The sequence below is a fragment of the Rhododendron vialii genome, chromosome 6a, assembly GCF_030253575.1.
Source record: "Rhododendron vialii isolate Sample 1 chromosome 6a, ASM3025357v1".
NCBI lineage: Eukaryota > Viridiplantae > Streptophyta > Magnoliopsida > Ericales > Ericaceae > Rhododendron > Rhododendron vialii.
Window position 1 is genome coordinate 40,696,925 of NC_080562.1, and position 13,884 is coordinate 40,710,808.

The 13,884-nt window shown below is 38.5% G+C and overlaps 2 protein-coding genes across 2 annotated transcripts; one reads left to right on the forward strand and one right to left on the reverse strand.

Annotated features, from left to right (window-relative positions):
* Positions 1-156: 156 nt before the first annotated feature.
* LOC131330437 (rab GTPase-activating protein 22-like) lies at positions 157-10,542 on the reverse strand. Its single transcript, XM_058364013.1, has 12 exons — positions 10,019-10,542; positions 8,272-8,367; positions 7,472-7,575; positions 5,824-5,996; positions 5,665-5,742; positions 5,189-5,311; positions 4,986-5,074; positions 4,018-4,123; positions 2,871-2,968; positions 1,837-2,097; positions 1,301-1,384; positions 157-575 (listed from the first exon to the last, which is right to left on the reverse strand). The coding sequence occupies exons 1-12, from the start codon at positions 10,109-10,111 to the stop codon at positions 561-563; spliced, it is 1,320 nt and encodes a 439-aa protein (XP_058219996.1). The 5' UTR covers positions 10,112-10,542; the 3' UTR covers positions 157-560.
* A 1,706-nt stretch (positions 10,543-12,248) lies between these two features.
* Positions 12,249-13,747, forward strand: LOC131330440 (early nodulin-like protein 9). Its single transcript, XM_058364016.1, has 2 exons — positions 12,249-12,617; positions 13,065-13,747. The coding sequence occupies exons 1-2, from the start codon at positions 12,437-12,439 to the stop codon at positions 13,511-13,513; spliced, it is 630 nt and encodes a 209-aa protein (XP_058219999.1). The 5' UTR covers positions 12,249-12,436; the 3' UTR covers positions 13,514-13,747.
* The last annotated feature ends 137 nt before the right edge of the window (positions 13,748-13,884 follow it).

Consider the following 13,884-nt stretch of genomic DNA (forward strand, 5'->3'; position numbering starts at 1 on the left):
ATGGAAGAAAACTACATACTTATTTTTGTTTAGGATCATCAAATACAGTAAAAAACCACATCTAATTTTGACATCGTTTCGAAACTTAAATATCTTAAATCTGTTGCCTTATATGTTGGTCTCATTGATTAATAAAAGGCTGAATTAACTCCAGTATTTCACCTTCAACGTACAATTTTTTTATTCAACTCAATTGGATCATATCAGCAATTCCACAAAAATATAATAAGTAGAATAGAATATGCAATCTACACAAATTTTTTCTTACAATTTGAAAGGGTCAGGCTGTCCGAAGGCCCTTAGTTGACCCCATGCCTTACATTATCGCCTTCCCCATATTAAGGGTAACCCTTAAGCAACATATCATTGCACTGTGTTTTCGCTGGTTGCTGTGGCTTACAAGACTTTGAGCGTAAGGTATCTCCTACTGCAAAAATCAATTCCCGCCATGCGAAATAATCATGTTATTTCTTGACTAGACCAATTTTTTTTTTTTTGAACAGCATGACTAGACCAAATCATCAATTGCTTTATTCAGAAAAGAAGCTTCAGGCTTGCCGTCACGTCTTCTTCGCCTGTAGCAATGGAGTCAACAAAAATAAAACCAATTTCAATCGTAAACAACAAACAGGAAAACGGAAAATGGCTCAAAAGAAAATGGAAATTGTAATCAGATTTCATGATTGGCGCAACTTGATTTGTTGTACTTTGGCTGGCTGCTTCCTTTCAGCAATAGATAAGCTAATGAATGGGGGATACGGATAATGATGTATCCAAAGTTCTTCTTTTACTAACTAGAAAAAACTACTCCAAAACAAGAAACATGCATTCGCGAGTGCAACTCTTTATACATGAAGTTAAAAATACAACTGAACATTTTCTATCTCACAGTTCGGTCTATGTAAAACGGCTTATGGGCAAATCTCTTCACATATTTTGGATCCTATGAACAGAATGAGCAGCACATAAGTTGGTTGACATCGAAATGTAAAATCAAAAGGCATTGGGCTCCTAGGTAGATGCAGCCATTAAAAAAGCGTGTGCTGTACAAGAGAGCCATGGTGTAGAATGCAGATTGCAGCAAATTACTGGAACATGAAAATACTGCAACTAACATATTATTTGCAATCTCCTCATGTTTCGACAATTTTTTTTGGTTTTAGGCTGGAACAATTGTGAGGATTTTCTATTTCTCCTGCATTTTTTGTGGTTGGTAGAATCAATTTTCCTATAAAGTATTAATTGCAGCAATTGTAGGAATCCAGTACAACTATAAAACAAAGCAAGAATTATAAATTACCTTTCTTAGATACTTCTTGTGAAGTTTCATTGCCCCGGTGCAAGCTTTTTTGGCATCCAGGTTTCCAGTTATGTCGTTCAATATCTGGAGAGAGAGAGAGAGAGAGAGAGAGAGAGAGAGAGAGAGAGAGAGAGATGAAAAGTTGTACTTTGTACAGCATAAATAAAAAAAATTGTTGTATAACCAACCAGGTAAATGAACAAAAAGAGTGCAATGTTGCGATATAGTTACTAATAAGATGGTTTTAGCCCACATTTTTTGGGGTTTGAGAAAGGGTAACTCGTAGAGAGCGAAACTTTTTCAGCCAGCTAAAGGAACTCCAATAAGTGCTTTTATGAAATAAATGGGAAAAGGAGAAAACCAGTAACACTTTCCCAGAAGCCAAGACAATGATAGAAGGTCAGGACTTTTGCAGGTTCCTTGTACATTATTGTTAAGTATAGGCCTATCAAACTGGTAAAGTAGCCTAATAGACAGTCGCTTCCATTTCTAACAAGTTGCGTTGAATACATAATGCCATAAGTCACCGAACTAACCTTAACCACATCATCTAGGCCTCGGGCCTCGGTCAGTAACTTCGTGCTTCTATCTTTCAAGACACCGGCAACAAGGAAAACAGAAATGGGTAGTGGGGCCACATCATCTTTCGCTCCACTTCTCATATTTTCTCTCTCGTACTTCCCACATTGCCGTGTTGACTTGGCTTTTCCTTTAGATCCCTCAGATTTTCCAGTGACTGAATCAGGATCCTCATACACGGAGAACATGTCAGGGTCATATTCCAGAGCCCACATCATCTGTTTACAAGTTCAGAAACGTGAGAAAATCTCATGAAGAAAAAAAAGCACATATATTGTTCCAAATACTGACACTCACAAGTGGTGGACACCAACAATCCTGGACTTTCATGTCATTTGTCAAACACTTGGTGCAAGTTTTCTGATTTGAGGATGGAATTTCGTACTTGTTTTCAGGTAAAGTGAAAATGCAATTTCCTAATTTGGGTAAATGACACTTCTTGGTCCCACCCCAACATGTCCTACGAGGCAAATCCTTAAATAGGAGTAATGTCTGACATTCATGAAATGACGTAAAAAAGATTACAAACACCCTAATCTCTCTGCCATGCTCTTGCATTAGTGTTGCTTTTCAAAATTCGATTTGAGGATTGGTTGTGCACCTGAAATCCTTCAAAATTTTGACTTGCAAGATCAAAGACTAGTCATATCCAGGTAAAGGACTTGATATGTGAGAAAAGTATTATTCGATCTCTAGATGTCTAAGACAGCTCTTGTCGTAATGGTTGAACAAGTACCTCCAATCAGAACCAATATTTTCATACAGAGCAAGACCTAAATAGCAGTGAATTCTAAGATAATTAAACAAAGAACACAAGCGAACACATAGTTCCCTTAGCGAAGAAACAAGAAAAGTCTAAACCCCAGGAGAATCGGAACATAAATTTCTTCTCCAGGAACACCTACAAATAATGTACCCTGAATATGATTTCGCTTCACGTAATTTCATTTTGTATAATAACAAAGATCTAAGAGAGAGTGATTGATCATACCTCCCAAAGGTACAATGAATCACCAAAAGAGAATTCTCGACGAAACAAAACCATAAGCATCCGGAAAGCAAATAAATAGTCGCCTCCGCCTAGTGTCTCTGTGCTCGAAGACCAGAGGATATATTTCAATTGCAGTATAGGCAGCAATTTCATCAACAGATGTCCAAGAAAGAAAAGAAACTCATGATGCATTAATTTTGAATCTAAATAATACTGAGGACAAATGTGGACCTATGTAGCAATAAAAATGAAGTAAAGATGTTGAAGACCCTTGACAAATTATGTCAATCAGTAACGTGATTGTCTCTCCTAGACTCTGTCTTATTAAATGGGTAGATTTTATTAGTATTCCTCCAGGCATGAGCAGCTAAATTAAGAGGAAAAGAGGAGGGCAGTATACCGTCTGAATAACCAAATGAGACAAACTTAAACATTTTTGCCCATTTGTAGACAAAAAAGTTTTTCGTCAAAGATACAATTGGCTTAATCTTGGATTTCTGTCTATTTTTGGTTAACAATATCCGCATGAAACATAAATGATAGGAAAGGAACAAGTTGGTAAATTTTAGTGGGCTGGACAAGTCCCATCTCATAGGTCCTACGGTTTTACCATGTCCTTCCTATATGTCTCTGCTTAAATGTAGGGTATAAGCACATACCAAGAATTGTTCTCTCTCTCTGGTCCACAATCTAATCGTGACAACTGACAAACCAAGAAAGTATCAGTCAGTAAATATGATTGGCGTCAACTCGCATCTTACTTTGTTTCTTACCTTTTATTTTCCCTCATTAGTGAAGGTATTAAATAGGGAAATAAAGCAAGAAACAGCATTTGCTATGTTGAGCAAAGTCCTCAAGCGTACATAAGTTCATCTTTTCCAGCCTAAGTTAAAATGTACTCTTTCAGTATCTCTATCTTTTATGTCTTCTCCGCTGGCTCTGTATAAATCGTCCTTCCCTTTTGTTGCTAAGTAACTTTATTCATTAGCAAGATTTTTCCGTTCACAAACAAGAAACTACATTCATATTATGGAGGTGCTGGCTTAGAGTCTTAGAGAGGAGGTAACTACGTTTAATTTACTTTGTAAAACAAAACACAGGAAACAAACATTTAAGGATTGAGCATACTGCGTTAAAGAGGTAGTACCTAAATGCTGATGAAGCTTTGGATCAATAACTTGAGTAATTGATGCCAATTTACTAAGTTGTGCCTCCACCCCAATAGAGTTTTCAGTGCATCTGAAATTTCCTCGCTTTAAAATTCCAAGTAGCGAGCACACCATAAGCAACTAACTTTAGTTACAATCGAGAAAAGGTAACATTGATTGCGGTAGCTAAAACAGATAAATCTGTGCCAGATACGCAGAGTGCAACTGATATATACAAATACGGATCAAACTCAAAAGGAGATAACATAATGCAACTAAATCTTAAAGGAGCTGGAATAGTTCAAAGAGTGACATCTAATCTGCTGTAGAACCTCATCAGTGACAGGTCAGAGAAACTAATCGCCTAACTTAAATCTTTGGGAGCAAGCCAATGGGAACAGAAGCTAAATCTTGTCAAGTCTTTACGCAGTTACTTGTTACTAATGGAAACATGGAAACTCTTTCTGCTTTGAGCTCAGTTTGCTTGATGGCAAGAGCTTTTGTTGTTCCAGAAAGTTAGAAACCCTGAAACTACATGTATTCCGGTGGGCCCTGTTTGGTCGGGTTTTTTCAAAAACAGTTTTTGAGAACAATTCATAGAAACAGTGCTCAAGTTGAAAATTTGCAGCCTCAAATTTACTGGAACAAGGTGATGGTGACAAATTTCAACATGTCGGTCTGTCCCTTCTCAGGTTGTGAGACGAGTGGTGTTATGTTCTGTTTGAATAAGATGTTATCCACTTATCATGTCTACGGATTAATAGTTTCATAGTGCCGTTTCCCTCTTGGCAAGTTCGATGAACAAAAGTTATTCTCATCTTTGTGATGCATGGGATCATCATAACAAATATCATATTGCTGAAGAACATTTTCTGAAAGTAAGTCCACACTCCACATGCTCATTTCATAATCAAGCAACTGCTTTAAATTGAGAATTTTAGGTCATGTGGGTAGCATAAAAACATACCAGTCTGCGCATTAAACGTTCAAAGCACCAAAATGCATCTGCTTCATCGTCAAGGAGAATTATCATTGGGGAGCAAAGATCGCTCATTCCTGGTCAGCATATGCATAAAAGAGTATCTCAGCACCAACAATTTGTTAATTACTGCTTTTAAGGGAAAACATTTGGCCATTTGGGGGAAGAGTTTAGATCATCTTACTACACACCTTGACAGTAGCCAACATCTGTATCAAACCAGGCATAGACAGCCAGAATATCCCAAAGTTTTGACAAATTTTCCTGCTTCTCGTAGAAAACTAGGGTTCTGTCAGTGCGAGCCACATCAAGACCTACATGAATATCAGTCCAACTATAAAAGAGTAGCAACAATTTGGAAACTTCAGAGGGTTTCACCACATGGTCTGAATTAAAATATTAATGAGATGGCATTCGTTTTTTTTTTTTTTTTTTCATTTGAATTCAAAGCATGGGCGAATATTGTTAATTATGTATAACTTTTTTTAACCATCAGGCTTTGGACCACAACATGAGAACCAGCAGATACCGTGAAAACAAGGTATATGACCAAAATATTTAGTTCTTAATCCATGAATCATAGAGATGGACCAGTAGCAGAAATGAAATCTTTAAAAATAAAGAATCACTAGGCAATTTCCATTCATCATTAATATGTATCACCAACCTATTTGATGTAGTGTAAGCTTCCATTGGATTATTTTCTTGTCCACCTCTTTCACTGTCGCTGAATTGTGGGAAGTGCCTGTATTTGCATAAGTTCAGGACATCAGCATCTGATGAATAGCCGATTAGGCGGTTACAGGCTTAAATTTGTTGCCATTACCATTTTCTTCAGGAAGTAAAGCCAGTCCTTTATCTGGACTTGCTTCCAGAAGCACAATAGGATCTTGAATAGGTTCGCCACTATCCGTAATCACGGGAGCTGTGATGAACCTACCACTTCCAACAAGGGGGAACACTAGGCGGCACTCTTCTTTTAACACAGCATATTGTGTCCTGAATGTGCAGAAGAACAAGAAACAATTACAGGCATAAGATGCTTAGACAACTTAGAGGATAAATCTTGGGGAAAGACAACGGACAATGGTACACGTCGCGCAGTAACATAACTAGTCTGACAACGGCAGTGTCTAGAGAAATTTTTTAAAATCGAAAGCCTTTTTCCAACCTATGAGTTGATTACACCCCAGAAACAAAGTGTGGGATGTATAGCAGTCAAAATTCGAACACATTCAGGACAAGGAAATGTAAAAATGTTCCAGACATAAGGACTATCTCTGAGCTATATAAGATTACAAGTCTCAGACATTTCAAATTTTCAACCACTACAAAAGCAAAAATGAAAACTTACGCAAATGGAAGGAATGTCCTTGCATGTCCAAAATCAACACTTGACCCAACATGGGAAGAGAAAAGGCACCAAATGGGAGTACAACAAGAAGTAAGATAACACATGCAGGTTACTAATTGGGTACACAAGTACACATAACAGATGCCGCAACCAGAGCCAACGGGTATACACTAATCTATGTGGCAAATGTCACTTAATAAGTTTGTATTAACCAGCATGGTGAAATGAAGCAGTCCCAGTCTTATCGAATAAACATTTTTCACACACCAAGTCAAATAAAGCCAAAGGTTTGGTTTGTTCCTCATCTTATCATCATCCGTACAATCAATGCATGAAGTACAATGCTGGGAGTCTCATTCTCCACGACATACTTCATACTAGGCTCTCTGCAGGCCTCCAGGAAGTCTCTTCTAAGGGGGACTTGAGTGAAACACGTCTTGGTGGATCTTAGAGCTATTCAACATTCATCTCAAAGCTTGAAGAGGTGGCTTTGAAGCATAAATCAAGTGTGTTCCTAAACCAGTAAATAAAAGTGCCGATTTCTGGGCTACATATCCCTCATCCTAGAATTCTACATTACAGAAGGCACATTTATTTCCTTGTACCAAAGATACAGAGTGGCTTTGTAGCAGTACAGGCTATGTTTTTCTGTGCACTAGGTGTAATTTCAGCATTTCTATGTTACATCGAGTAATACAGCCTTGTTCGCCATTAATTTGCATAGTGGAACCTGTAGTAATTACGTGACAAAGAAAATAGAATCTTTTTTAGTGTTATAATGGCATGCTAAAATTAAGTAGGATGTGACCAAGAATCATACTCCACGAATGCATATCTTAAATGTGGAACAACAACTGGAGCTTGGAGCCTTTCATACATACTGGCACCACAGGCCAAGGGCTGAAACCTGAACCCAGAATATCATCTTGCCAGCTAGATCTCAAATCCTAGGACAGAAGTTAATATTCTGCCCATATTAAAAGTTTGGAGGGTCAGTATATTCTTTTGAAAGCTAACAGAGCCTAAAATGACCCAAAATCCTGGTGTAGTGACGAATGACGTTCCTAATAATATCTAGCAAGAATTAATGCATGAAAGCGAAGCAAGGAAAGCCAACCACCTTCGACGTTGCCGTATTTGCTCTCGTTCATCAAATGTGCTCTTGGGATCATAACAACCAAGTAGAAACTCCCAAACTTCACCTCGAATTGAAGGATGGATCCCCTAATTTTGCCACGATTACATTATGATGCGTCAATCCCCAAAACAAATGGTAATATTTGGTGGAAGGAAGACATCTATAAGAAGCAGATGTATGTATCAAAATAAGAAGCACTAAGTGGCATATCGCATTATTCATTTGCAAAGCAAAAACAAATAGTTTATTTTTATGCCTTTAGCGCATATTTGGAATCTTATACAGTGAATGGCCAGGTAAAGTTCATATTCTTATCATGGCAGCATCCAACCACAGTTAGTTGGGAACTGGATTGCATTTCATAGTGTACACAAGGACCATGATACACAAGACTTAAACACAAGATGTGAATGAACAAATGACAGGACTATCTACACCAAAACTTGGAATATCTGTGACACTAAAAAAAGGAGTATGAGTGCATGAGTTCAGCCTAATTGATTAAGAAAGGCTGTAAGAAGAAATACTCAAACTTGCAAGTCAGCAATGTTAGCTTTTTGGTTACTGGCTAATACCCACTCTTCCCTTTTGAGCAAAATTATTCTACCATATTCATACACTACCCACCAATCAAACAACAAAAAAGAGGACTGATCAGAGATCACGTAGACAAAGAATTAGTGTACATCAATTAATTCCAAGAAGCATCTTACCATGTGAAGCATCTTACATGCTAGGGTAATATTTTTATAGCAGTTGAAACCATGGAGACGAAATCTTACCCCGCGCTGTATTCGACCAAGTGTCCTGCCTATATCAAGATAGCCATCTGGAGTAAATGCAGCCTGCCACTTTCGCACACTAAGAGTTCTGCCAGCCTGATGAAATATTTAAAATCAGTAAAATCATTACAAACTAAGCCATAGAAAATTAAATCATTATGAGTTTTTAGAAGTGACCCGTGATACTTAAATCAAATATAGTAACATTGTGTCATCAGGAATCATTGTAAAGCTCCTATTGAAAACTTGTCTCTACCATTTCCACAAAGTCTAAAAGCTATACAATCGCATAGATCAGTAGCCAGCTTACCACAGGTCCACAGGTGACATGAGCTGCAAGTTGTGATCAGGAATTCCTTAGTTCAAAAGTTTCTAATTTTCTTTTTCCACAAGTAACTTCAAAAGTTGTCTTTGCCTACTAAGTTTTGGGGCAATCATTCTGTCCCAGGAGGGAGAAAGAGTAGTCCTCCTCGTTTCCCATGATCTAATCCAAATCTCACCAAATTACTCGTAAAGCATGTTCTTACTTGCAATTTCTAGAAAAGCAAACTTAAATTCCTTTCCTCTTACCTTTGCCTCACGGGTAAAGAACATAAAAAAAGCAGTATAACACTAATTTTTTTTGTAAATGCTGGAATTTTGTTCTTTATTTTAAAGGGAGAAAAGATTTATATGTCAGATACAAAGGACATCAATTCTTTGGTTAGGAAGTGAGTTTATACTCCAAAAAGAAGGATGGGAAAGATACACAAACAAAGCAAGCTTAGGCAACGAACCAATGAAGCACAATGGAAGTTGGAAGGGTTCCATTCTCTTTGATACCACCTGCTTGCTTAACTGTCCGCAATATTCTTCAAGTGCAAAGTCTATTCCGAATAGGCGAACACTACCAAAATTTTCTTGAAATAGCCGAGTTGGCATCTTTGTGAATTATAAGCATTATGAAAATTATCATTCCTTTCTTTCCTATACATGGACGCACATCTCCCATCTTCCTCTCTGGTTTCCTGGTACGGAGGTGATGGGGAAAGTATCTGGGCAGTCAACAATGTTTTATTCCTTCCATGTAGGACATATAAGTTGTAAGGAAGCACGCATATTTGGCTACGAGAGAGTTTGATTAACAATTCTATTCCTCAACTTAGGTTTCGTTAACATTGTCCAAAACCCCTCAACCCTGTCATACAAGTTTAATATTGATGACTTTTCTTACAAAAGCTGCAATAGTGGGCATCAAAGAAACTCTGGAGAATCATTAGGACAATCTAAAGAACTTCAGACCGAATCTGAGGAAAAAATCCTGCTTAGATACATTTGACAGATTTATGGCATTTGATCTGTTTACGAAGAACCTTTATTTACTGAAGTATACAACTATTAACTATACAAGCTTCGACTCCAGAGAAAAGCCCCATCCTTCCAAACCTTCCCTTTTCAAGATTACATATTCAACAACAAAAGTCAACCAAGCCAAATATAAAGCACCATAATTCAGAATTAAAATCCATGTCTCAGTCGAAAAAGTAGCAAAAATAAGTTCCAAGCACAAAAATGCACTTACATTGGACCATAAGATTCAGGGCAAAAAATTAATCAGCAATCTAGTTTTTGCATTATAAATAAATACAAAAGCAGCATTTTGACCAGTTATCAACCAACACCGATTGAAATTCAGCATTTAGCACGTTATCAAATGATCATGGGTAATTTCTAAGAAGATAATTGGCATCTAATGAATCAAACAAACCTTGATTTTGAATTTGGTTTTTGGAACATCATTGGCGCATTCAGGCCGCACCTGATAGAAAAAATCAGCTGGAGTACCAGGGTCCCTCCACATTCTCGAAAGTACCCAAGCAAATCACTCACGGGAAAACCAAAAAGAAATCAAAACCCTAGAAAACCCGCACCCAGTGAGAGCTGAATCTCCCCCCAAAACCGGAAAAGAAAAATACCCAGATCAGATTTCAGATAAAGAATCAAGAAATGATCCCAGATCAGATGCTTCCTCGGCCAAAATGGTTCAACCAACGGACCCACGTCAAGAAAGTTACAATAAATGCAAATGGGTTGTTGGATTTAGCTTTTGTTTGATGTTTTTGGTGTTTATTTGGGGTGGTTGGCCGGCGGCGGAGGGTGGAGGTGGTCAAGGCCTGCTGGCTCTGAGATGGAAATAATGTGCTATTTTTGGAGGGGTTTTATTTTATTTTTTTCCTTTGCTATATTTTGTTTGTGAAGTCGTTCCCTACTTCCCAGTGGACGACATCAAACGACGACCGTTTAAGTGTTACTGCAGTATTAATTAAACTCCGACGTGGGTGAGTTGTTTTCTGATCCTCTAGAATCTAGATTGCTGTTGGCTTGTCTCGCTCCGTGTTATTGGAGTAGATGTTTTAATTGATGCTGAGAAATCTAGTTTTGAGTAATTTTCCTATTGGTTTAGCGGAAAGAGAATAACGGACATGGTGTCCACTCGCCTTCGTTCCTGGGAACTTCGTGCCACTTGTAATGAAACCATGACAGGGGAGAAAAATTATGGGATGCTCTTATTTCACTGTCATGTGGGGACCCGGGGATGCGCCTTGTAGGGCAAATCTTGGCCGTTCGTGAGTGTTTTCAGCAATCTTGACCATTGTTAACTCTTTTTTGAAAAAAGTTTTATTTGAATCTAGGCCGTTGAAACACATTCCCGGGACGACTGTGATACGCCCTACACACCCTGTAGTGCGTCCTGCACCACAGGGTTTCCGATTCGTCATGTGGTGTCTTTATATTATTTGGAGTATAATTTATATGAGTCCGAGATTAAAAAATTTACTTGGTATCAAATGAATATTCGATGGCGGAGGTTGTTAGGACACTAAACACAACACCAGTGAATAATTACTTCTTTACACTTTATGTGGGTTTGAAATTAGATATGTTGTTATCACATTTATATTTGGTGACGGAGGGTGTTAGATCACTAAACCCAGCACCAATAATTACTCGAGAGGAGATAGGAGGGTTTTCACTCCACACTTTAATAGGTGCGTGTGAACAACATTCCAATTTTACAGTTATTGTTGCGGTGTAATTTCCCCTTGTTTACCAAGTCATAAACTCATTATATATGAAATAAAAGGGCTCTAAATGATTTCAACCTCTCTTTTTTTTACGGTGATTGAAATTGAGAATCCTTTGCCAAGGGATATCCAAGGTAGAGGTTGAGAGTTCATGATCTTCACTTGCAAGTTGCAATGCCACAAGTCAGAAGGAAGTAGTTATTGAGTAGTACTATTAGGTGAATTTGACAACTTGGTTGGAGGTTGATAAGTGAGAAACTAGCTTCTATAACCAATTATTTAATAGTAAATGATGGGTACTTGGTTACCTTCACCATATCAAATTATCAATGCTTGGACTTAATGTCCTGCTCGTGCAATCCATTTCTTAACTGGGGCCCAATAGTATTGAATACATATTTCTTCTAAATTCGGAATCAATCCCCCCATTGTAGTTAGGAAGCGCAGTCGCACGGTAAACCTGAGTCCCCTTTCACAACTATTTCGCACAAAATTTCACTTGCTCGGAGGGTGGTTCAAGAGATTTTACTCTTAGTGGGAGTCGAACTTGAGACCTATGCTTACAAGGTACTTATCTCGGTCATTCTTATTACTTTAGCTTACCCTCTGGGTTACTGAGCATAATATATGTTACTCGGCCTTGAACATTAGCCTGTGATCAGATGTTACTTTTCATCAATGAAAACTGTTCCTTCAACCAGATCGAACATTTCCAAAGTGGATTCTGCTAGAGTGGCATTTTGTAGCCCAAACAACAAGATATGAATATTCCCACAGATTGTTAAAACAAAGCAAAGTATAGCACCTCAAGAATAAGTAGCTGACAAGGTTTAAAAAGAGCCCAAAGAACAGCCTAGCTCTCTATCTCTCTCTCTCCCTCTCCACAGAAAAGTGCCCATTATGCTTTGCACCAGAAGACAAGACATCAAAACACAGATGAAGAATATATACCCAAAAGCAGCAAAAGCTTCACTTTCACACCTTCTAAAGAGTTTTGCCTACAAAAACCCTCATGAAAACGTTCTTGTTCACCCATTAGCCTCACCGCAGTTACATTCGAGCTTTCAGTTTTCCGGCTCATCCTTTTCTTGTGTTCCAAAATGGCTCGTAATCTGAAGGCATTTTATGCTCTGGGGCTTTTCAGTCTTTTTCTGTTGGTCCAAAAAGGTGGTGCGTATGAGTTCACGGTTGGTGGCTCGAATGGCTGGACAATCCCCAGTGATTCAAATGCGCTGAATCAATGGGCAGAAAGAAGCCGGTTTCAAATCGGAGACACTCTGTGTAAGTGAAAACCTTTTATCCTGTTCCGTTTGACAAATAGAGTACTCTCGCCACTAAGCAATTTTTGTCCTAAAAATTCCTACTTAACGTCTCCGGTGCACTCTTAACCACGTGATGTAGTGTAAATTTTCAGTATGTACAATCTCAAAGCATGATCCTTACGGATTACAATGCGTTGAGCAGGGAGACATGGATTTTTGGGACATTGTAAGGCGTTCCGACTCTCACATTCAGCCTTTTGTTTTTAAGTAATACTCCGTAGAAAAAGTAAATAATCCGAACAGTCCCGAGTCTTATCAGTAATACAATGTGAGTGTGGATTGTATAGGACCCCCCCGATTCAACACGCGATATGATCATTGGAATCTGCAGCAAGAGTTACTAATCATTTCGATGTCCGGCCTAAGACCTTGTAATGTGTTTGTTCTTGTTTTTGTTCTATTGCAGTGTTTGTGTACCCACCAGACAAAGACGTAGTGCTTCTAGTGAACAAGGATGACTACAACAATTGCAGCACAGCAACACCCATTGCAAAATACACAGACGGGCACACAGAATTCAAGTTCAGCCAGTCTGGGCCTATCTACTTCATAAGTGGAGTCAAAGACCACTGCCTCAAGAATGAAAAGCTGCTGGTGGTTGTCTTGGCAGATAGAAGCGGCAAGAAATCTGCACCTTCTCCACCGCCATCAGCTGCTTCTCCTCCACCGCCAGTAGCTTCTCCTCCACCGTCAGCTTCTCCGCCAGCTGGATCAGAGGAGCCTACCCCATCGCCGGGGCCTTCAGCCGATCAGACTCCATCAAAGAAGAAAAAAAATGGTGCAACTTCTGTTGTCGTGAGTTTCGTTGGGTCCATTGGGGCTTTACTGGGTTCATCTCTTCTTTTGGTTCTCTAATTTCTCCAGGATTTGCTTTTGAGTTTGATTGATTGTTTTGTGTTCTTTGTCTATTCATGATTTTCAGCCACCTTGATCCCAGGGTTTAATTACTTCAAGGTTTGTTGGTATTTGATGTTCGTTGTGCTATACATTTGATAAATAAGCTGGGTTTTGCAGATTGCGGGTTCGATAATTGTTAATCTACCATGTAAGAACAATGTACAAAAGGAAATAAATTGAATTTACGAGAAATTTTCTTGCTTTGTTTCTTATTATCTGTGTAATAAGACGCAACACAAGCGCATTTTTCACATGGATCGATCGAAAAAAGCAGCTACGGACTCAGAATGTCCAGACACGATTGATGCATGTAGGACCCACATACATCA

What these genes read in the sequence shown, in the direction of transcription:
- LOC131330437 (XM_058364013.1), bottom strand. Translation starts at nt 10,111, where the DNA reads ATGTGGAGGGACCCTGGTACTCCAGCTGATTTTTTCTATCAGGTGCGG. An exon ending in TTTACTTCCTGAAGAAAATG is followed by an intron (nt 5,743 to 5,823) that starts GTAATGGCAACA and finishes ATGCAAATACAG; the next exon opens with GCACTTCCCACAATTCAGCG. An exon ending in GCTTACACTACATCAAATAG is followed by an intron (nt 5,312 to 5,664) that starts GTTGGTGATACA and finishes ATATTCATGTAG; the next exon opens with GTCTTGATGTGGCTCGCACT.
- LOC131330440 (XM_058364016.1), top strand. Translation starts at nt 12,437, where the DNA reads ATGGCTCGTAATCTGAAGGCATTTTATGCTCTGGGGCTTTTCAGTCTT. An exon ending in TCAAATCGGAGACACTCTGT is followed by an intron (nt 12,618 to 13,064) that starts GTAAGTGAAAAC and finishes GTTCTATTGCAG; the next exon opens with TGTTTGTGTACCCACCAGAC.